General features: G+C 49.7%; 2 protein-coding genes across 19 annotated transcripts in view; one reads left to right on the top strand and one right to left on the bottom strand.

Annotated features, from left to right (window-relative positions):
* Positions 1-10,625, top strand: part of SAMD11 (sterile alpha motif domain containing 11) — a 127,101-nt gene extending 116,476 nt beyond the window's left edge. For all 18 annotated transcript variants that reach the window (XM_075773083.1, XM_075773082.1, XM_075773084.1 and 15 more), the window contains 3 exons: positions 1,505-1,629; positions 6,166-6,276; positions 9,001-10,625. In XM_075773083.1, the coding sequence (XP_075629198.1) occupies positions 1,505-1,629; positions 6,166-6,276; positions 9,001-9,249 (485 nt within the window). In that variant the 3' untranslated portion in view covers positions 9,250-10,625. The remainder of the gene's footprint in view (positions 1-1,504; positions 1,630-6,165; positions 6,277-9,000) is intronic.
* Positions 10,626-12,732: 2,107 nt separating this feature from the next.
* Positions 12,733-23,302, bottom strand: part of NOC2L (NOC2 like nucleolar associated transcriptional repressor) — a 52,966-nt gene continuing 42,396 nt past the window's right edge. The window contains exons 18-19 of the mRNA XM_075773101.1: positions 15,433-15,573; positions 12,733-13,189 (exon numbers count right to left, since the gene is read on the bottom strand). Of these exons, the coding sequence (XP_075629216.1) occupies positions 13,044-13,189; positions 15,433-15,573 (287 nt within the window). The 3' untranslated portion in view covers positions 12,733-13,043. The remainder of the gene's footprint in view (positions 13,190-15,432; positions 15,574-23,302) is intronic.

Here is a 23,302-nt window from a genome sequence, read left to right as displayed (position 1 = left end):
CCTCGGGCTGTGCTGGTGGCTTTGCCAACTAGCTAGGGAGACCCGGCGTGTGGCTTTGCTGTTTGCTCTTCCTGCGCCTCTGACCTGGTGCGTCCCCCCGGGGAACCGGCCGCTCCTCGTTCTCTGGGCTTGTGCTCCCCACCGTGATTTTGTTGCACCCCACTCGATCTTGTCACTACTTGCAGAAGTGCCGCCCGACCTGCTGTGGGCAGGAGGGAAGGGGTCAGAGCGGGGCGTTACGTCCATGGTGCCGTTCACGTGCCTCGGGCAAAAACCTTACGCCTACAGAACAGATAATTTTGTTGTGATGGACCCCTGGGAGAAATATTTTTTCTGGTAATTTGTTGCTTCGTGCCCTGAAGCATAACAGTTTATACCCCTCATAAACTCATTCTCGACCCACTATAATCACGGGTGTTCACATCCCTGTAAATGTCCTCTTCATCTCTTGCGCTCAGTGATGTCATGCAGCAGTGAGTTCCGCAGGTTAATCGTGGGGTTTTTTTGTGGGGGTCGTGTGTCCCCCCCCCAAGTGGCATTTTCTGGAACTACATTTCTTCATTACTTGTTTCTGCATTTTTCCTTTTACTTGCTGCAGCAGATAGGAGTCACCCGGCCTCTGCGCCTCTCCTCCAGCTCCTCTCCCGGCCCCAGTGCGGTTTCCTCCCCGTGTGCACGTCCCGTGCTGTCAGGCGCTGGCAGGGCCAGGAGGGGGACTCTCTTCCACCCTTTTGGAACCCATCACCTTCGTCTCTGCTGACAGGGCTGAGACCTGAACCGCTGTTGCGTTTCGGAGAATTGACATACCGGCTTGAACCGCGCTGTGCTGTCTTCGGAGCGTCGCAGGGGCTGGCAGGGGTCATCCCGTCACCCGTCAGACGCGGGGCCCGGCAGAGGTGCCCGGCGCCTCGGCGGAGCGGACGGCAGTGTATTCTGAGGCAGAGGCTGTGTCGGGGCAGACCGATCTCCGACGGATGTTTCAGGCTGGGGTGGATTGAAAATGAACACTTTGAAAGAGCGAGACGCTCTCCAGTGATTCACGCTCCGGCAAGGCAGTGGGCCACCAGGGAGAGGTGCCGGGGCCTGTTATCATTCGGAGCACGTAGCCAGGAGAAGGCTGGGGGGAAAGAAACCCACAGGGCAGTCAGAGTTTTCCGCTTTGCGGTGTGTGTGGAGAAACACTCCTTCAGGGTTTTTTTTTTTTTTCTTTTCTTTCCCCTCCCCCTATTTCTTCCCTGCAGCTGAAGAACATTAAACACATGAAATGCATTAGCTAGGATTTTTCCTTTCCCCTGCCCCCCTTTCTAAGCTGGGGACCTCCAGGAGGAAGAGGCCTATGAATTGACCCTGCCCAGTGCTTTAATTGACAGGTCATTAAAGATGAATGTGTGGCTAGAGAAAAATATTCAGATTGCAGGCTAGTTGTTGTCCGTGTGGGATTTTAATGATTTATGTTTCTTTCTCCTCCCCTTCTTCCTACACCCCCCAACTCCAAACAATCCAGGCACCATGGGAGGTCTGTTTCTGGATGGTGAGGAAAGCCCTGCGCTGGAAGACATCAGCAAATGGACGGTGGAGGATGTATGCAGCTTTGTGTCCAACTTGTCTGGCTGCACCGAGTACACTCAGGTAAATCTCTTAACAGCCTCAAGAACATCATGGGAGCAGCGTCCTCCCTGCAAGCCCCTGTTCTCTCCCTCCCACCTGTGCCTATTTTACGTGTGCTGTCCGTCCTAGGAGGAGGTGTATCTCACAGCCCTGCAGCGTCTAAAGCTTTTTGGTTTGTTTTTTTTTTTCTAGTGGATTGCTAGATAGCTACTTGCTGCCAGTGAAAACCCCAAGAAGGTGTGTGATGGGGCTTGCAGATGGAGAGCAGTAAGGACAGAGAACAGTGGGAGAGGATGGGAGTGGGGGCAAGGTCAGGAGCGAGCGTCTGAGTTGCAGGGTTGATCACGGTTAGCAGCTCTTAGTGTCGCTTATCTCTCACTGTCCGGCTCACGCTTTTAGAAGTTGCCCTGTGCTCTGTCGCGGAGCTGAACACAGCGGTGGCTTTGTGCGGAGCAGCTGTGGGATGGGCTGTCAGGTAGTCCCTGGATCGGGGTGGGCAGCTCGTGGCACCAGCCAGCCTGGCAGAAGGTGCTGCGTCCTCTTGCTGCACCCAGAGCACCGAGCGGGGCTGCATGGGATCCTGCCTGCGCAAGCGTCAAAGCAACCTCCGCTGTAAGAGTGATGGTGACTGTGATTTTTCAGCTCATTATAGCAGAGTTGAAATATCCATCAGTACTGGGGGCTTCATAAAGCCTGCTCGGTGTGAGGTCGTGAGGTGCAATACAAAAACCAACCCTGTGTTTTTGGCTTCCGCATCTGCTAGAGTCCATTATAAATGCCCCATTGAGAGAAGGCACCAACTGCGAAGGCGCAGATTCCTGAGCTGTCTGGGACAGCCTTGTAAAGAGGATATAGTGTGCTTCGAAGGGAGGGACTGAAAGTAGCAGAGATAGAGAGGCAAAGGGCCAGAGTTCGGGACAATCCAGCCTTTCAGCAGAGAGACATCCTAGGCTGAGAACGGGTCTTGAAAGGGAGGAAGGAGAGCAGGAGTTGAGCTTTCTGGACAAGCCACTTCAAGAGAGGAGCTTCCCTGACTGACAGCAGAGTGCAAAGCTGTGCTTTGACATCAGGCTGCTGAAACCCGATTTCTAAAAACCTGCCTCCTCCCCCTCTTTGGCCCCTGCTGTCTCTCCCTCTGTTATTTGCGTTAGGCAAGTGTCCGCTCCCAGAATTATGCCCGTCCCCAGCCATTTTGAGAAGGGTAGAGCTCAGCACCCCTCCTGCTGCTGGGATCGCCTCTTAGGAGAGCAGCGTGCGTATCTGGCTCTAGGGCAGTGATTCCCTTTAGGTTATCCTGATTTGGTAGCGTGCCATGGGAAGGGTGCGTGCTTTTGTGTCCTTCCAGAGGAGGTGGGGAAGCAGAAACCTGGAACTGCCGCACACCTCCCCCGTCTTGCTCAGGTGATGGGATAACGTGCTTTCAATCCAAAGTCTGTCCGTCCTTGCCCCCTAACCGTGATGTTAATCCCATCACAACATGCTTTGTTAAAACCACCTTGAAAAACCAGTGCTGCTTTGGAGCAAACAGCTGTGCATGCATGCGAGAGGCAGTATTTAGGGAAGTAAAAGCTTGGTAGGGAGATGGAGTACAGGTGACATTCCCCAAGAGGAATGACAGAGATTTGGGTTGTGCTTGGGAGTGGATCAGGGTGCCTGAGGGTGCGGGAGAGAAGAGTCGGTTCCTGACTACGGTGTGAGGGAGGGAAAGAATACTGGTTAAACAGAGATGGTGGATGGATGGGTGTTTATGGGAGGGAGCAGCAGCAGGTCTCTGCGTGTAGAGGGGAGTTCCGGAGCTGGGTTTAGCAAGAATGGTAAGGGCACAGGTGACGGGTTCAGGAACGTACAGTGTGGGCTCAAGCAAACGGCTCTAAACCCAAAATATCCAGCTACTCGCGTTCTCTGTCACCCCCCCACCCCAAACAGCATGCTCTTGCACTGGTGGCATTGCAGTTTGTCTGCATTCCTGTGTTAGGGAACGAAGATCAGCGTTGCCTGGAAGCTTCTGAATTAGGCCAGTAGGAAACGCGCAGAAATCTTTAACACAACCACCTAGCAGAAGGATCATCCATTTACACCTTCCGTGCCAGCTCCTGGTATACCGGTGGGGAAGAAATCAATAGCTTGCTGAGACAAAGGTTCAGCAATCTTCTCAGTGCATTGCAAACAAAATGTTTTACGATAATGGGAGCTGCTGTAAACAGCCTCCTGTCGTGGCCTTGCTATGTTGCATTATGTAGGGGGTGCATGGCTTAAGGGATGATGGGTTTTTTATGCACTGTGGTTATATGCTTAACAGGTTTTTTTTACTATGTGAAAATGCCAGTGTTCAAGGGCGACCCAGCTCTGTGGCCCTAAACTGCAGAGCTGTCTGTGTTCTCTTCTCCAAACCCACAGCTGCCGGGGAGGTCTGGCACTGGTCTGCAGGCTTCTCCTGCCAGGAAAACCCAGCTAGAGCTTGGTGGTATGCTGTGCATTTAGAAACATGATTCAGACAAACAAGAAAACTTCAGCTAAAGTTGCCATTTCTGATTTCAAGCCTTGACAACATTCAGATTTGTCCCTGCAGTGGATCAAGACCTGTGGGACACCCAAGAGGGATGCTTTTCTCAAGTTTAAGGCTTTTTTTTTGTGGAGGGTCTTAGTGCTGAGTGAAGGGAGGCTTTTGGCTCCCAGCCACGTTGGCTTCAGAAGAAGGAAAAGAAATCGGTATAGCAAGTTTTGCTAGGTCAAAGAGCAGAAACACATGCTGCAGTCATGAGCAGCTTCGCCGGTGGAGTCCAGCAATAAAAACCACTTGCAACAGCTCAGCTGCCTTGGCTCCACCAGCCACTGCCACTCTCCAAAGGGATGGCTCTGGGCTACGGTCTGCTGCTGAAGAAGAAGCTGTTAGAGTAAACTGAAATCCCTCCCTTGCCATAGTGTTTAGTAATAATAACGCTATGCACAAACCACTCTGTGGAGAGACAGCGGGATCAGGCCCCACAGACGGTTCATTTGGGCGAGCATCCAATATGAGCTGGGGTGTGAAAAAATGCTATGGAGGTGGGGTTTAGTAAGAAAAAGCAGGCATCTGACTGACATCTCCCAGAACCAGGGGGAACCTGCTGGCTAAATTACCAAATGATGGCAGTTTACTCTTGAAATATTGAGCCTGCGTGTCCAGAATAAACACCCAGGGGAGATTGGTGTAAGTGTAGCCCTGCCCTGTATATGAAGAATGGAGCAGTAAGACCGCGTAGCCAGACCTTAACCTTTATAACACAGTACGTATTAGGTGGAAAACTCTTGCGTGACCCTGTCATTTGAAATAGATAGAGGCAAAACAAAGTGTTTTTCTTCTGTCCTTAAGAATGTGTTAAAACGCTATAGTTTTGCATGGCTGGGTGTATTAGAATGTGTTCATATAAAACTGCCATTTTCTAAGACTATACTAGCCCTGCTGTCATTTCTGTGATTATAGGTATGTACATGGCCGGGTTCTGTCTCGTTCAACTAACAGGGAGAGGGGTCAGAGAATTCTGTATTGTTAATGAAACTGCCTGAAAGGCCAGCGCAGGTGACTCAGTAGGATCACACCACGTTTACTGGTACCGCTTGGCTACCTCAGTCAGTGCAGTGGCACGCCAATATTTATTAGTCCATGTTGTTATAAGTGTTGGGGAAAAAGAAAGGGTCTGGTGCTAAAACAGACCGGCAGGGAGGGCTCATCCTGATGCCAGCTGGTGTTTTGGGTATCGGGAGTCACGGCCAAACAGCACGACGGACGGCATTCTCCAGGCTGCTCGCATGTTCTAGGAATGGTTGTAATATATGACAGGCAAAGGAGAAAGAAAAAAAACCAACAACCACACACCAAAACAAAACAAAAAAGTGCAAAACTGAGTGTTGCGCATGAATCCATCTAACCTGCAGAATGTGCTCCACAGATCTGTTTATGTATTTTGCCTGGAGACTGTTTTGGAAATTAGCAGCTTTGAGAAGGAAATGCATGAACAAGCAAGTTCCTCCTTTTCAATTGCACATGCTTCATTGAAGACTGCAAATACTTTTGAAGTCTACTGGGTCAACTTTTTCCAAATATCCACACGTGTGAGTGACCTAGGATTTGCCAAAATTTAGATTCTTACCTTTTCTCCTATGTCTTCTGCCCTTTTTTGGAGTTGGGATAGGGCCCCTGGGCATGGCACTCTTCTTTCTCAAATCTGCTATCGTACGCTATCAGCTGGGCTTACTCATAACGTTGCACTTGGGTTAGCTGTTTTGGCTGCTAAACCTGGGGACGTTCCCCAGAGAAAAAAAACTTCATGCCCAATCGCAATATTAAAAAAAAAAAAAAAATTATTTATCTAAACTGGCCCACCAGCCATAATTCACAGTCCCACGTCTCCTTTTACGTGTCGGGTCCTAGCTGTGGATGCAGGATTGTATATGCTGCTTGTGTGTTAACGTGAGCCTTACCATTCCTACAGCACCCATCTGTGCGACAGCAAAGCGAGTGCATCAGATGCGCCACCGGAGTTTCTAAGCCTGGACCTGTGTTCTGGTTTCTCGCAGGTATTCCGAGAGCAGGCTATTGATGGCGAGACCCTGCCCCTCCTGACGGAAGAGCACTTACTGAACAATATGGGGCTGAAACTTGGACCTGCACTGAAGATAAGGTCACAGGTAGGAAAATTTCCTGTGTAGTAGCCATGTGGCACACTTTAAAGTTGCCCCTAGCTGGAATAGGGCTGTCAAGAAACTTGGTTTATTGAATATAATTTATCAAGCAAGAATCGTGTATGTATTTATTTGTAATTCTGGTTTGAAGAAAGCCTGATCTGGCCTCCAGAATGCTCCATGTCCTCATCTGGAGCCAGTCACGTAACACTTTCAGGAAGAAAACACAGACCGGGGCAGAAGCCAATAGTTCAGGACAAGTGGTGGGCGGGAATAACAGGGATGCAGTGGGAAACTCCTAAAACGGACCAGCTCCTGCTAGAAAAGACACGTTGGGCTGTTCCCACAAATACAGGCCAGGAAAGAAGAAAAGCTGTAAACAGGTGAGGCAAGTTAGATGGTTTCTGATCAGTTGAACCTGAAAATAGTCATCCCAAAGTACCTAAAGAACTGGGTAAAGCCACCTCCAGGAACCAGTTGTCTTTTTTCCCTTTTAAGTCCTTTTGCTGCTCATTTTCCTCGTAACTAGATGGCTTTTGGCGGGTCTCCTTTTTAGCAAGGCTTGAAGCACAAATGCATTTAACGCATCTCAGCGTCATCTGGTGATTACTTTCCCTCCCTAGTGAGTAATGGACCAGCTCTTTCCCTTCTCTGCTGTGCTAGTAATAGACTTCTGTAACATTTTTCTCTCTTGCTAGTCATAGCTTACTGGTCTTGCTGATGGGCCGTGCCCCCCCCCCCCCCCCGCCACTTGTGCCATTCACTTGTATTTTGATACACTGGAAGTAGAGTCATAGTTGCCTCTTTGATGTAGTCGAGTTCTCTCTAACAGAGGGCTGTATTCCCGCCTCAACAGACTAGTTTGCTGGTGTGCCCGTATAGTGATCTCTTTCCTTTTTTTTCCTTTACCTTCCCCCCGCCCCGGCTCCCAAGTCTCTGCCTGTAAAGGTCTGCTTTAAAATTGCTGTGCTGGTCTGCTGCCTTCCCTCGCTGGCAGTCATGGTCACGGCGACTTCCATTTCAGTTGCCTCCACTCCCCCTTGGTTGGACTCAAATCTAGAAGCACATCTCGGCTAGCTTCTTATTTTTCCCATTCAATAATCAGAAAATAGCTTCTGACACATGTCAAGAACAGGCTGTTCTATTGTATTCCCTAGGGGATTGTGTCATGCAAATAGTTATGACAGTAATATGCATGTGTACATACATGGGTTGCACAGATAGTCACTATTCTGGCATAGTTTCCCTAACCCACAAGCTATACATTTGTTACATTGCGTTAAAACAATAAGAGCAACTTTACTACTTTCCCTACAGCCCTCACTGTTTATGAGGGGTCTAATAAAAAGGTTCTGTGGGCAATTGTTCCCTGTGGGTCAATTCAGTAGGAAATAAAACTCTTATGTTTCTTAAAAAACAGAGAACTCCAAATAGCTCACAGCCATTCTTAGATCGGCTTTGGTGGGGGGGGGAATGTGAGATATGGGCTGAAACTAGAAAAACCCTGCTTCGATTTAATCAATAGTGTTTAAGAGTTCTATAATAAGGCATGGCTGGGGGGGTGGGGAGTAAGTGGGGAGCAAAGGCCTGATGTTGCTAACTGAATAATGCCGCAGTTGTCTGGTTTGAACACAAGCCTGTGTTTTTGTTTAAGCTTAAATGTGAACCAGCTGTGTAGGTGCTGGAAAGTTGTGGGGCCTTGGGCCCTTGCTGGGAGGCGAGAACTGCTGCAGGAGAGTTTTCGTCGGTGCTGCAGAAGGGACAGGCTGCAGGCTTATAGTTTCCTGTGCAGTTAACAGCAGCCACCCTGTAGCCAGATTATTTTTTTTTTTCTCCAAGCCCCCTCACCCACCCTTACGAGCAATTCCTGCCCTGCCGACGTGGACATCGTGTGCTGGCCTGCTGTACGTACCCTGGGTGGGTTAGCAAAAGGAGAGCAGGAGAGTTCTATCAAATTGTCCTTCCAGCGGCCCCTGTTAATGAGATAATGCAAGGGGCAGGAATGGGTCAGCCCTCGTCACCTGAGACACCTTCACCTGACGGCAGGTACAGACAGCGTGTTCCCAAAGCCTCGTGTAGCAGAGATGACCCAGGAACTGCTCCTCACCACCGCTGTGTTTCACGCATGAAGGGGAGGAGCTGGGGTCCGTAAAAGATGGAGAGCGCTATCGTAGTTGTTCACGCAGCCTTAGCGAGCCAGGTAAAGAGGCTGCGCGTTTCCAGAGTCCCCTGACGAGACAGTGAGACCTGATTATTTCAAATCAGAGGCTGGACTTGGTTCAGCTTTGTGTTGCACGCTCAGCAAGGCCTTCAGTCCAAAGAACACAGACACACGCAGAACACACCACAGGACAAGGGCGTGCACTACAAGTGCACACACATCTTTAGCCTGATCTAGCGTAGACCCTGCAGCTCCAACAGTACGTCAGCCCCGTGTACCAAAGTGCCCGGTATGACAGAGCTAGGGACAGAGAGTCCTTTAGAAAAAAAAGAGAGAGGAGGAAACCTTCCCTGGTCTTCTCTGGTAAGTCTCCAAGGGCTGGGGGATTTTTTGGTGGACTGGAAATGGTAGCTCTGCTATCTGCAGTTCACTTTGGCGTACAGAACCCGAGCTTGCTGCATGAAAAATACAGCTTCTGTGGATGTGTGAAGACTGTGCACATTCTCATCCCTTTTTGCCCCCCTCCCCCCCACATTTATTTCCTCTCTTTTTATTTTTCTTTTTAATAGGTCGCCAAGAGAGTGGGCAGAGTTCTGTACATGGCAGGCTTCCCCATGGCTTTCCCACTGCAACCTCCTGGTTTACGGCCACCAGAGCGGGACCTGCCCTCGGCCGATCTCCGGCCGTCCTCCACAGGCAGCGTGGCCTCCCCGTTCAGCAGCGGCCTGCCCTCCGCCAGCCGCGTCTCACCAAAGCAGGAAAACGGAAACCCCTCCATCATTGCTGGGATCAACGACACCACGAAACCTCCATCTTAACTGCAGGACAGCTCTTGACTGCGTCTGGAACTGAGATTCAGTTGAACAAACTGAAGGTAATGCATTTTGAGAGACCAGGAGAGCCTCCTGCAGCAGTGTGAGACATAGGAGTGAGGAAGGGAGGTTTTTAATTTTTTTGGATGCATTTGCTTTTTGTTTAAAAAAACAAACCCACGGAAGTTTTAAAAACTGTAAAAAGGGAAGAAAAGAAAACTATCCAAAGATGTACTGAGACGACGCAAGTGAAGAGAAACCGATTCTGGAGGATGTCAGCAGCATTCCCATTCCCTTTCACACCCTTTCTCGCTCATGAGTCTGAGACGGAGAGCTGTGGACAGGGAACGAACGCTTTTCTCTGCCTTCAAAGAAACATGGCTTTCAGGAACTTCTGGGTGTGACTCCAAGCAGGGACAGGGAACGGGCACTGCGCCTCCCAATGGTACTCAGCACCCCTGAGCAAAAAAACCCATCAAAAATGAAACCAACAACCTTCCCAAATATCTCCTCCTCCCTGGAAACTGTACTCAGTTCCTCATTCAGGTGTCTATGCATCGCTAACAACTTTTAAAACAATACCAAAGACAGACAAAAAGAAAAAAAAAAGAAGAAAAAAAAAAAAAAAGGCAAGTTCCGGTCCATGTTTACTTCAGTGTGGATGGTACGGCACAGGCAGCTCAGTGCTGTCCCACGGGCTGGGGGCTGCCCTCTGCCCTGGCACGTTGTCCCTTTCAGCACACACAGAGAACGGACTCTGCCCATGCTCCAGCCCTGCAGAGGCGTTTGGGTTTTTTTTTTACCATTAGATGTTTTGTTTTAAAGAGAAGAAAAGAGTGTGTGCTTTGGTGCGACGAAGGGTCACAGGCCTCACTCCAGTGTGGCCCGCTCCCTCCTTCACATGTACAACAGACTCATTTATACATTTGGGGTGGGTTTTTTTGTTCGTAGGGTTGGTTTTGTTCTTTTTAAAGCCTTGTTACAGAGGTGGATGTAGTTGCACATTCTGGCCTGCTGTGGACCATGAGACAGATACCTGTGCGTTCCCAGAGGAGGGGGAGGGATGCTGGGGGATTCAGGCTAAAAACAATGGGTAGAGTTTTTACTACTGTGAATGAGATGGTAACTCCTGGGGGTGACCTCCTGTGACTTGTACAGTTGTGAACAACAATCACATGTGGTACTTTTCTCTTTCTCTCCCACCCCCACCTTTTTTTTTGTTTAAACGTTGCACGTGCTACCGTTTTTCTTACAAAATAGCTTGGTGGTACATTAGCTTCTTTATATTGTAAAAAAAAAAAAAAAAAAAAAGTCATTATCCATCACATCACGATAAAAATGCTTTCCAGCAATCAATTTAAATAAAAAAGAAAAACACTTAATTTACAAATGGTACCTAGCTTCCTGAGCTCCTTGGAAGTGGTTGCTTTACCCGGGAAGTCTCCTTTCTTTCATTGTGCGTACACCGGGGCCATACGCCTTGCTGCTGGTGTTGGTACCTCTCGGTGCAGCGGAGCTGCCACGTTTCTGGCCAAAAGCCAGTCTGAGGGTGGGTTCACAGCTGCCAAAAGGTAGACAGCACCTTGCCCAACTAAGTTGTTACAGAAAGGAGATAAAGCAACTCCGTTCTCTTTTGGAAGAACAGGTAGGTTAAAACCTTTTAACTTACAGTTAGGGCCTTACAATTCTCATCTTTGCAGTAATATCTCAGGCTCCCGTATGTAACTGCCTGAAGGTACAGCCTTCACCAGCTGTGGGGAACCTCGAGCACTCCTGAACCCCTAATGAAGCAGCAGGTGCTTTGGCCCCCTCAGAGTGGGCTATCGATAATAATAATGACAATAATGATGCTGTTAATAACAAACCCCAAATTATTAATTTCTGAGGTTACTTCCTCCCTCCCCCTTAAGAGACGACAGGTACCCGGGTGCATGTGTAGGAAGGGCAGGTCTAGTAATGACTGTAACTGCAGTTGGAAAAAGAAGCCTTCTCCATCCCTATTCCTGCTGCTAAGCTCAAAAAAAAAAGTAACAAACTCTGAATGAAGCAAAGACCCCACAACACGGTACTACAGCAGTAATTACCTGTGTGGTAATGATGTCTAGAAGCAGGAAAGAAGCAGCACTCAGTGCAGGATGGGAAGAGCATAATTACCTCTTTATCTACACTGAGTTATCACTTACACATGTGGGTGAGAGGGAGACCACTAGCCAGGCTACAGTACATTGGGGTTTTTATCTGCAATAAGGCAATGTATCTGAGCTGTAGTTCTTCTGACTCCATGAAAATAGAACTTAAAAAAAGGGGAAAAACAGTTGTTCTTTTAAAATATTTTTTTAAAAAAGCATCTTGTCCTCTTGTGATGTGCATAAGGATGCCTGGAGGGGAACATGTAGACAGTGCAGAAGGCAGAACTGAACATGTCTGTGCCGGTAGTGTGGCCACCCCTAGCGCTGACAGATCACTACTGACCTCACTGAAGGGGGGCAGAGAAGACGAAAGATGATATTTAGTCCTGGCCCTCTATCTTCTTTTCCAAAAATCTGCATTAACAAATAAGAATGCTCTTGAAAGCCACAGTTAATTTTCAGGAGTGAGTCTGTCAGATACGCCCTAAGAATACTTAACTTTTCCTACCTACCTCAGCAAATACCCTCTATTTCCAGTTTATTTCCCAAAGAAGTGTGTTTCCGAGCTGCCAGTCTTGCAAACTAACAGTGGTCACAAGAGACAAGCTGTTTATATTTTCCCAGCAGACCACAAATTGCCCTTACACACCTTAACCTTCACAATGTCCCCCCGCAGTGAGCACCACTCCTACAGGAAGATGCATCATGAGCTGCATCTAGAAGCTGCCCAGGTGATGCAGTGGTTACCTTTGATGTAATAAAGAAAGGTTGGGTGCCCAAGACAGCCTGCAAACATCACTACCATTTTCAGGACTCACAGAACAAAACGGTGTTCACCACCTGCATCAGCAGCCAGGACTGGTCCTAGGAAGAGGTGATTTTTATGTCGCTATGGATAAGAACAGGTCTGTTACAAAGTACAGGCTCAGACTTGCCCCTTGTTTTTGCTAAGCAAATGATCCCGTGCAAATCCAACAGCCATCACAAAATGAAAGTATGGTTCCTACATTATTAGTTTTTGCCTCTTATTCCTTCCTGCCTGCACAACCTCCCATCTTCCCCCCCACCCTCCCCTCCATACCCTAAGGCACTTCAAGTTAACTTCTTTAGCGTACTTACAGCCAGCTTGATTGAACTGAGCCGATGATGATGTTACTGATAAAGGCTTCCATTCGTGTAAAGATGCAAAGCTCTGAAACACCCTCTGCAATTCTTAACTTCTTGGCAAAAGGGTGAGGGCCCCAGAGCAAAATATGGGGCCACATGGGTGGCTGGCTGAACAGACAGGAGGACTCTTAGAAAAAGTTGTCCTGCCCCTTGGTCAGCTCACTTATGCTCCAGCAGGAGCTGAACCTGAACCTTATGCTATTTAAAGCAGCAGATTTTCATGAGGGCTTTTTATTACCTATGCTGAACAGTTTTACTGGTTTTGACATGACCACAATTTTACTGTTACCAAAAACGTAACTGGTAGAAAAAGCTTGCAAGTCCAAGTAGCGTCTCTGCAGTGTCACTGCGAAAGTCCTTGGTGGCACCTGGGGCTGGGCTCCCACCCTCCTGCTCCCCAGCTCTTACCACCTCTGAGACCCAGCTACAGGTGCTGAAGGCTGGGTGTCCACTGGGCAGCAGCTCTGTCAGGGATAAGCTTGGAGGGGGTGGCTGTGAGGCTGCTCACTCATCGTCAGAGAAAGTTAAGTCTGCCACAATGTCCTCTTCTCCTTGGGCTAGCTGTTCGAGGTCAGAGCGTGACATCCCACGGGTGCAGCTCCTCTGCTTCTGTGACCTTTGGGAAACCCGAGCGGCTTCCTTGCCTTCCTCTGTGGGTGCAAAGAGCCAGAGGTGTAAATCCTGCTTTACTGGGAGCGAGAGTGAGGCGAGTCGAGACAACTCATTGCTAATTAATCCCAGACACTCATTAATTTATTGGCGCCACTGCAGCTCCCAGATAGCGGTAGGAGAGTGCTGCAGGGTGCTCAGTACAGCACTGGTTCTGAAGCACTCGGGGCGATAGGAGAGGAGACCAAACTAACTGTTATGCCTGAGGCAGAAATGCAAAATAAGAACTGGGGGCAACACGCAGTGCCTCCAAACCTTCAGCCCTCCCAGCTCAGGTCAGGCTTCCTCACTAGAGATGTCAGGCTGGGCATTAAGAGCTGACAGAAAGGAGCTGTCATAGGTAACAGCAAGATTCCCAAATGCAAAACCAACCCCAAGCTCCCTCCTTTTGGAAATGATATTTTAATAGTGGGGAGCGTAAGTGAGAACTGGTTTCTAGGGTCAGTGCAGGACTAAACCTGTCCTCATTCCCAGTGCCCTTCCCTCTCATTCCAGAGCACCAGGACCACCAAAGTGCCTCTTCCAGGGCACTGAGAGCACGTGCAGAGTTTTTCCCTAAGGCTCTGGCCTGCTGGAGGGTGGAAAGCCGTCATGGACACAGGCTCCTCGCTGTTCCATTGCTCGACCAGGCTGCACGCATGTGTGCGTTGGTAAAAAGCACAACAGGAATGCTCAGCACATAGAGCTTAAGACTTGAGAGGGGCGGATCTGCCTGTCTGCCCTGCCTGGCTGATGTCTGAAAAAGTGCCATAGGGCCAGGAGCACCCAGGCCTGAATGTCGCTCCCGCTACACCAGCGTATCCAGGCTGCTAGCACTATGCCGTGTTCCTACAGCCCAAAGCGAAGGAAGCTGCCATTAGGGGTGAAGGGAGGATCAGGGTTTCTGTGCCCCAGACACCAAGGAAGGGTGCTTTTCCTTCAGCTTGCCCAAGTACTCTGGTAGGCAGAGAGGGAAAACGCTCCCTCTTTATCCCTTACGGCATTGTCAGAACATGCATCAAATACCCATCTATTCTCGGCGCTGAGGTTTGGGTGTGCATGCCAAGCCACAGCCATCTGCCATGCTAAATCCGTCAGATTTTGCTCTCACTTGGACTCTTTCCCTGTTGCTGCTCCCCGAACTAGTAAAGCAAGCCTGCACGCAGGAGCTTTTGTGGCTGTTCCCCACAACCGCACATCACACCCAATGGCGTGCTGAGGAACAGAGGCTTGGCGCTCTAACACAAAGGCCTAGGCTAGTGGCACACAAAAACCAGCACAGGAACGCCGCAGCAGCCAGAGCCCCTGGCAGGCCCAGCTTCGTCTGCTAAGTTAGCCGAGTGACTTGGCAGACGCTGGCAAGACTGAGCCGAATGTGGTTAGCTGCGCTCCGTCGGGGTGCCGAGCAGGCTCTGCGCAAGGGACGGACGGGGAAGATGCTCTCTCCTCAGCTGCAACAAAGCCTGGCTCGGCGTCAAGCACAGCCCTGGTGACACTGCTGGCAGCGCTCTCGGTAGCCGTTCAGACAGCTGTTGGTCTGGCCTGCTAGGAGCACGCTGAACCAGTAGCCTCTCACACTGACACCCACCACCCTTACCGACTGTGTCTCTGGGTGGCAGCTACTAACTGGCAGAGGGATCAGGACCAGAGCAGAGCCAGCAGGGTCTGTACACAAACTGGCAACGCTACTGTTTCAGTGCACAAACCCCAGATGAATGCGGGACTTGGACAAGATCTCCTACCAGACCTATCCTGGGAGGAGCTGTTGAGAAGCAGCAACGAAAGGGTTACCCCTGTGCAGCACCCCGTACCCCAGGCACTGCTCAGATGAAAAGTGAAGTGCACCCTCCACACCCCCACGCATGTGTAACCTGTGGAGAGCCTTGAAGCAAGGTTTCTGTACCCTGTTGGGGTGGGCTGTACTTCAAGAGTTTGTTTGAGCCTCTCTGCAGGAGGCCCCTGAAAAGAGATGAAAGGGACCAGTGGCTTGTTAGAGCAAGGCCTGCAAAGACCTTAACCCTTTCGCTCTCTTCTCGGTATAAACTCAGAACTGCCAGGTCTCCCTGTCCAGGGCGTGTGTGTGTCTGTGTGTTAAGGTCCCTCCTGACACCCTGCAGCTCAGAACAGCAGCACAGCAAGGAAAGCAGAGACGGTTCCTTTGGGGGCACCCCCGGACTGCAAAGGAGCCGCCAGTTACAAGTGCTGTCAATAATTCCCTTCCCCTTCGCCCAACTGTACTACTTACCATCTGAGTCACTGTCTTCTTCCAATTCTTCCTCGTCCTCCTCAACTTCATACTTTCCTTCTTCTTCATCATCATCCTCGCCATAGTCCTCGCTGCTTGCTTCCGAACTGTCGTCTGATGCCCGCTTGGCTTTGGCTTTGGCTTTACCTGCAAGTATTTTTACTATGTAAATGGAAACATAAAGAGCAGCACGCAAGCATACATGCAGGCAGTGTATGCAAAGGGTAAAGTACTGCCATCCCAACACTTGTCCTCAGGAGTACAGTCATACACGCACTAAAGCAGAAATTTACCACGCCTCCCCAAAAGCCACGTCCCCTTGTGCTAGAGGCCCAGAGAAAGATGCATTTCATTTCAGAGGCACCTGCTAGAGGCCAGGAAGGCCAGGACAGAGTCAGAGAATTGAGGTCAGAAGCCCATAGAAGGGGTTTACTGCTAAAGCCCAGGATTTGCTGCTTCCTGGTATTTACGGAGCACCACTGGTGCAGCATCCAAGCATCCATCATGAAGATACCTAAATGTCTGCCCAGCTCAGAGAGACATGAAAGCTAGGAGAGGAAGATGGACAGAGGAATACAATGAGAAGAAATGGGCCTACTGAACAGGTATGAGAAAGGAGAAGGAATAAGTCACAAAGCTGAGACCAGAGAAGGGCTGGTTCCACTAAGAAATAGTGCCTGTATATACCTACCTCCACCCCTCTGTGGCTACATGTAACTGAAAACAGGGGTAGACTCTCTGGTTCAGTGCTTTCTTGTAAACCTCTCTCAGCTTTATTCCCTCTGTTAGTCACAACAAAAAGGTCTGGGAACAGCCATTGCTGCAAATTCCCTCTGCAGATGGCTAGTCGGGTCTATGGGAGCCTGGGAGGAAGTATTAAGAGCCTCTGGGTGCTTGGCCTGTGGGAAAATCATCTGCCTCTGAAATTGGACTTCTTTTACTCATGTTGAGTTCTCTTCAGTGGAGGAGTGCTTCTCCCCTCTCTCCCTCCTCCGGACAGTGTGAGTCACCAGGCATTTAAATGACAGAATACAAATTCTGTAGAGACGGAGCAGAAGAACTGGCTGCTTCTTGCCTCCTTCCAGCCACCGCTCCTGAGCGAAGCCCAGCTCAGTGCTGCAAGATGCCTGCCCTTGCTTACCAAACTGCTGAGGAAGCTATTTATTCACACTTCAGACTCTGCTTGGAAACTGGCTGTACATCTTTCTCACATTGTGATTCTTGGACCCCACCACGGCATCTATTTTTTGCCCCATCCTCCCTCCTCAGCAGCTGACCTACGTTACTCACTGAACCGGATACAGAGCCATTAATAAGCTGGCTGCTAGCATTCCCAGCTCCCCGTCATCACCCTGCTCGCTCTGCTTTCACCCATCTGTCAGCTCTGCCAGCGTGCAGCCTCTGTGCAATTGCCCCCCGAGGGATCGGAAGCTACATCTCATGGACGGAGCTCTCTCGGGTGCCCGCAGCCATGCGGAGAGCACCGGCTCCACAGGAGATGGATTGCAGTGCTATTCACCGCACCACATCATATTGATGGGCACCTGAGCAGCTCAGGCAACAACCGAGAGGGGCACGCTCTCATCCATCAAGAAGCACTAGCAAAAGCACCGACAAGATCCAGCTACCAGCTCATCTGAGAGTATGCAGAGAAATCAGCTGTGGGCAGGAATTGGGTGTCGGGCCCTCAGGTCATTCCTGTGTGCCACGACACGGGCAGCGGGCCACTAAGAGGAATTTGGAATTTACTGAACTTCTCCAGCCTCCTGCTCCTCTCCCCTAAGCTCAGCTCCTGCCTCCCCTTCCACCACCCACACACACAGAAGCCCCAAGACGGCCTTCGTGCAGAACTCAAGCTTCCATCTCCCGAGGCAGAAGTGTATCGGCAAGACTCCAGAAGCCAATGCTTAGGGTGCTCCGGTTAACCCGTGCTTCTCCCCTCTTCCTCTGGATCCTCAAGCTGACAGCCCACAGCAGGAATTTTGCCACCGAGAAAGGCCATGATTATTCTGCTAGGAACTGAAAAATGTCTGACCTCTCCTTCCACACCCCTGGCCCCCACCAGTCTGCCATTAAATTGATGTAATATGATTACGTGAGGGATAAACGAAGAAACCTGTTCAAGTTCATTAGACGCACACCAACACCTAATATGGACTGATCACTCATTACAGCCAGGCCTGGAGAGACACTGCAGCCACATTCCCTTCTCGCCTTTAATTGCCTCATGACAAGGCAGTCCAGCACCTCTTTCTAAGCCATTAATAATTTCCAGGAGCAGCCACCTTTCCTCCCAGAGATCTGTCAGCTGGTAAATGAGAGGAACTTCCCCACCTCCACCAGCAACACAGATTGATCAAGTCCACGCTCTTTCCTCCCCATCTCCTGGATCTTTCTGCCCTTGCCTGCTCAGGGGTTCCTGAAATGTGCAAACTTGGTTCTCTCCCCTCTTCAGACCTTGCAGAGACCCAAGTAAGGGACTCTCTCCTGTATGCAAATGCTTTCTCCATTCCAGAGGACCTGTCTTGATGTGATGGACCTGTTTGCATCCACCACCTTTCCTGCCCCTGTGGAGAGGATGCCAGGGTGTGCAATCCTGCTGAAATGAGCAGGCGGCTTTCAGCTCCACCTGCACAAGGCAAGAATAGGAGGAATCTCCCCTCAGATCCACAGGATTAAAAAACAATTGCAAATTCATCACTTTCCTTCCTTTTCCTGTGCAGCCATATCTGCTGCATGCATCCATACACTGCTTGCAATTTATTCCCTGGTGTGGCTGCACCACAGCCAGGTGTAGACCAAAGCAAAGCAATCAGGAATAGAGCAGGGACTATTCCTCCGTGCAGGAGCATCCCCCACCAAACGATCTCGGCTGAGGTCTCCCAGATGCACTGGCAGGGAGCTAACCAGCACTCCCAACTTCCAGGTTCTGAAAGGAACACATATGGAATTGTGCTGATGAACTCACTGATGAATTCCAAAGAACTGTCCACCATCCTCTCCGTCCTTTCAGGAAGCCCTAAAATAAGCAGAAGTGCCAGTACTGACAGAGCAGGGGGCTCAAACCACAAAGAGATTTCTATAAACATGACACCTGACACAGAAACATTTGTTATTGCTAGTCTCGCTAGGATTCAGAAGAGATCCATTCGTTCATTGTTGGATTCGGCAAAGCCTGAGAAGCGAGAATGAAGATTCAGATGGGTGGGAGGCTTTTTCTACCAGGGACTTGTGGCCAACTGCAAAGGCTGAAGTCAGGGCTGGGACTCAGGAAAGGAGACTGAAGACCTACAAAGTCTACAGAGCTGGGGAAAGGCTGCTGCTGTCAAAGATAAATGTGTTATCAGGGTTTTGGCTGCTGTGAGGCTGCTAAGGCTAAGGTTAAGGTAAGGAAAGATCAGAGAACTTAGCTACTGCTGGGTCCTCAGGATCTGAAGGACAAGGAAGAAGGCCTAGAAGGGGAGCAGATGGCCTGCTATCAGCCTTTCATCTCTGCCCTAATGCAAAACTGGGGTTAGGATTCAGAAGAAGACAGGCCGAAGAGATAGGTTTATGCCTGGATCCTACACGGTCCGCTAAAGCAGGCTGATGGCTGTAGGCAGCACAAGAGGCCAATCAGCGAGTTCAGTGGGCAGTAGGCTTAAAGAAAATAAAATGCTTTTTTTGAAGAACATCTACTTTAAAGTTGTGGTATCTGTTACCAGAGGATGCTGTGGCAGCCACATTAATGATGAGGATGAGGAGCCGAAGGGTAGAACGATTCAAGGCTGTAACACCTGGCTGGAGCTGACTTTCACCTCTGAATCACTCCGAGGATACCTCCAGGAGCACCTGCCCTGTGAGAATCCACTACCAGAATGTTATGCCCACACTGATTCTCCCCAGAGGAACCTACCCCATCTGAGTCTGCTCCCCAGCCCATGCCACAGTTTTTCCTACTTTCCAGGAAATCTAGGATGGTTCCTACTCAACTCCAGGGCAGCTCCCAGCAGCCCCTCCGTGCTTCCTCGAGGGATGCTGTTCCAGGAGGATTTTGGAGGAGGTGCCTCTGCCAGATGATGCTGCCGAGCAGGGGCGGGTGGTTCCCATCTGGGAGCAGCACAGACTGGGGCCAAAGGCTGTGCGGGCTGCAAACACCAAACTGCTGGCAGCCATTTCCTGCAGCAGTGCCAGGGGCTGGATGCAGCAAATCTCCTTCCTCTGCTATAGCACAGCTGAAAATGGTGGGGGTGGACGAGAGGGGGATGCTCAGAACAGAAGGGAAGGTAATGCACAACTGCACCAGTGCTGCTGGAGGACAACAGGATCTGCACGTTACCCCCCTCCTACGTGCAGGGACAGCTTCCATCATCTACCCTTGGCCGCCCCAGGAATGAGTAATGGCAAACTATGAGAACAGGGAGCTCCTCAATCCCCTCAGTTTGGGAAAAACGTGCTTGGGATCGGAAAGACCTCTTCAGAAGCCTGCTCTGCTCTGAGAAATACAAAGGTCTTTGAGGTAGAAGTTAGTTAATGAGCAAGACATTTTGGCTAGCAATGGTTAACCCAACAACTCTAGCTGCTCTCCAGGCCTACCCTCTTCCAGAGATTAAGGACAGTATAAACTGAAATCAACATTTCACCAATACAATACTTAATTTAAATTAAAAAAAAAAGTGAGGAGGCCTTTGAATAGCAGCTAAGTAACAGAAAACTGATGATTTCCTGGCTTTTAGCAGGCAATTTTCCACTCTTGTGAATTTGGTCCGGGACCTGACAGGCCAAAACAACTACTAATCGGAAGAAGAACATCCTGTCAACACAGGAAAGATTCTGCCAAGCCAAATGCTGTGGTTGGTGAGAGATGGGAGCCATTCTCAGTACGCCTCTGTACCCAACATCCCACCAGAAAGCCACAATGATGCTGCACCAGCAGCAGGTTCTGAAATCCAGACTTTTACGTAGTAACCATCAGGGGGAAGAGCGTTTTCCAGACCAAGGCAAACATCCTCACAGATTTAACCTGTGGGCTTGCCTAAGAAGATGAGTTACAGCAACAGACCACTGCAACTATCTAGCTAGGACTTTTCTGGCAGGGAATTCCTTCCTTTCCAGAAGTGCCTCCTTCCCTCCACCTTCTTTGCAGAGACCTGCATATCCCCAGGACTCTGGAACTGGCTCTTTCCAGTAAGAACTCTGAACAGAGTTTTGGGTGCTGCTGCCAAGCCCTGCTAATGAGGAGAACATGGACATGTCTGGGTATGGTTGACCTTTCCAGAGAGCCCTATTCTTTTCCCACATCACCCCTGGCATTCCCAAACTTCCATTGCCCCTGCTTCCATTCCCAGAGCAGGGAGGGCATAGCCCACCAGCCGCATCTCTTCCTGTCCACGTCTGGAAGTAGTGTGGTGTCACAAGGGCTGATCTGCTCTGATGAGCTTCCCAGATCCCCACAACACATCACCGTCACAGTTATTTTCATAGAACCAACCTGTCCTAGATCAGGTCTGTCCTTGTCACTTTTCAAGGAGGTCAGTACCACTGGGCATTCTCAGCTACATTTCTTGTTTTCCAGCTATATTTCTTGTTTTCCTCTTCCAGAAGGTCCATCCAGGGCAGTCTTATCTTCCTGCCCAGATTTCTGCCATCAGCTACTCAACATGTCTCTCTTGGAAGCAGTCTGAGGCTGATTCAAGATCAACCAAAGTCCTTCCATTGTCCCAGACTCCCCTTTTGCCTTATTTGATGAGAAGAGATTGTGATGCCTTCAAACCTCACAGGTAAAGAAGTGAACAGACAGGCCACAGCAGCTGCAGAGCCTCCCAAATTCCCTTGAATTTGACCACCCGGTTAAACAACGGCCACAAAAGCAGGAAACTGCAGCAAACTGAAGCACTTGCTTCTCTGACTTCCATCTGCAGCCAGTCCTGACAGTTACTGAATGCAGAGCACGGCTGGGAACATCTCACACCCCACACAGAGTAAGAACAAGAGCTCATTGTATGCATCTCCCAAGACACAGATGCTTTCCCAAGCCTCTCTGCTCCCCGTCCCTTTCCCACTGCGGAGTCACACCACTGCCTGGAGGGGACATCACCCTGTGCTGCAGTACAGACCCAGTGCTCCGCTCTCTCCACCCAGCGCCTCAGGATCCACGGTAGGGGTGAGCACAGTTGCTCCTTGAGATGGAAGCTGCCTCCAGGGCCTGTTCCCTCCCTCCAGAAAACATCCTACCAAGAACAAAGACTATGGAGAGGCAGCTGACCCCGGAATGTTGGAAGGCCAGACCTATTACTGACACTGCAGTGCTCACACATGCTCAACTACTACATACTGCAGACTAGATACTGCAGCTGGGGGACTCATACAGAGCAGGGAGAGCCCTTTGATATCACGTGGACCTTAGTCCTCATTTGCACTCTCTTCACAATATATGTCATCCCCTTAAAGCTGCCAAAGAACCTCATGGACAGATGTCACAAGCACCTGCACAGGCAGGGGGGCAAAAGCCATGCCTAATGAGTAGATTGCAAACCTTTCTATTCAGCAGATTTCTACAGTGAGCAGGCAAGCACCAGAAACAAGGTAGAAGCTGCCTACATCAAGTGCCAGACAGACAGCTGCCATAGACCTTGTACTGTATAACCAGGAACGTTCATCACAAGACATGCCTCATTAGGATCCCAGTGTACATCCAGAAGTTCATCAGTCCAAGAAAGCTCCCAAGTGTACATAAAGTCAGTTCCTGGGAGGCACAGGAGGAGACTCTGGGCTTCCCTGGCTCCCAGCAACCTGCCTTCTGAACTGCAGTTATCACTGCCTTTTTAGAAGCCACTGGGCTGCTTCTTAGGTTTTGACTCATCTGGCAGGCAGGACAACCCCAGATCTCAAGGATGTATCTCAGCAAATCATTTTGATGTCACACTGATCTCTGAGTACCTTGGTGGGTCATGTGCTCGCTTTTGCCCTTCTCCTATTCTTTGCCAGATCACTTACAAAAATCCACCGACTTCAACCTCAAGCTATCAAATGAGAGTTTTCCAACCTTTTCTTCCTCCTGTGTCAGATGCCTGTGAGGGAGACAATGCTCACTGGTTCTGTGGTAAGTCTCAAGATTTATCCTCACACCTTACAATGTGCACAACAGACTAGGACTTCATCTGTAGATTAAATCACAAAACAAGAAAACTCTGTGTTCCTGCAAGTCGCCCTACTATATGAATGCCAACGCATTTAGAAAACCTGTGATACCTCAAATATTCCAAATTACAAAAAGAACATCTAAGTTTTTCCTCAAACTACGTGGTGAACTTCTCAGGCAGGTTCCACAATTTACTGTGGCCCCCTCGTGGTCACAGCCAGAGAGTGACATCACTCCATGTTGTCCAGAGGCTCTAGACTTTCTTGGCTTGTCAAGAATACTTGCAGCACCAGTCACTATAAAATAAATAAATCAGAAGTGCACACAAAGAGAGGATAACCATTCTTCCATCAAAGATCCTTGTTCTGGTAGCCAGCCCCTATGATAGCTACTGTTCACAATGACGTACACAGCAAAGACCCAGCATGCTGTCAGGTAGAATAACATTCTTACTCCTCTTTTGCAGGTGCGGAAACAAAACACGGATTTCTGCACCTCCACCTCACGATGCAAAAAGACAGCAAACACTTTCATGTTCTCCAAGGTGAGATTTCAGCCCAGAACCTGCACAGGTTATAAGCACAAGAAGGAGAACTCCCTCTTTGGGAATTACAACATGAACCATGGCTGGTATTTTGAAGCCTTTGAAAGCAAGGTCTGTGTTCAGCCAAACATCCCCTGGTTCTTGGGCTAACATGTGGAGGGTCAGTGTCTGTGAGAAAAGAAAGGTGCTAAGGGGAGGGGAGAGTA

Source organism: Balearica regulorum, chromosome 21 (assembly GCF_011004875.1).
Source record: "Balearica regulorum gibbericeps isolate bBalReg1 chromosome 21, bBalReg1.pri, whole genome shotgun sequence".
Classification (NCBI taxonomy): Eukaryota; Metazoa; Chordata; class Aves; order Gruiformes; family Gruidae; genus Balearica; species Balearica regulorum.
The sequence above is the reverse complement of the archived record's forward strand: the minus strand, read 5'-3'. Positions and strand labels throughout refer to the sequence as shown.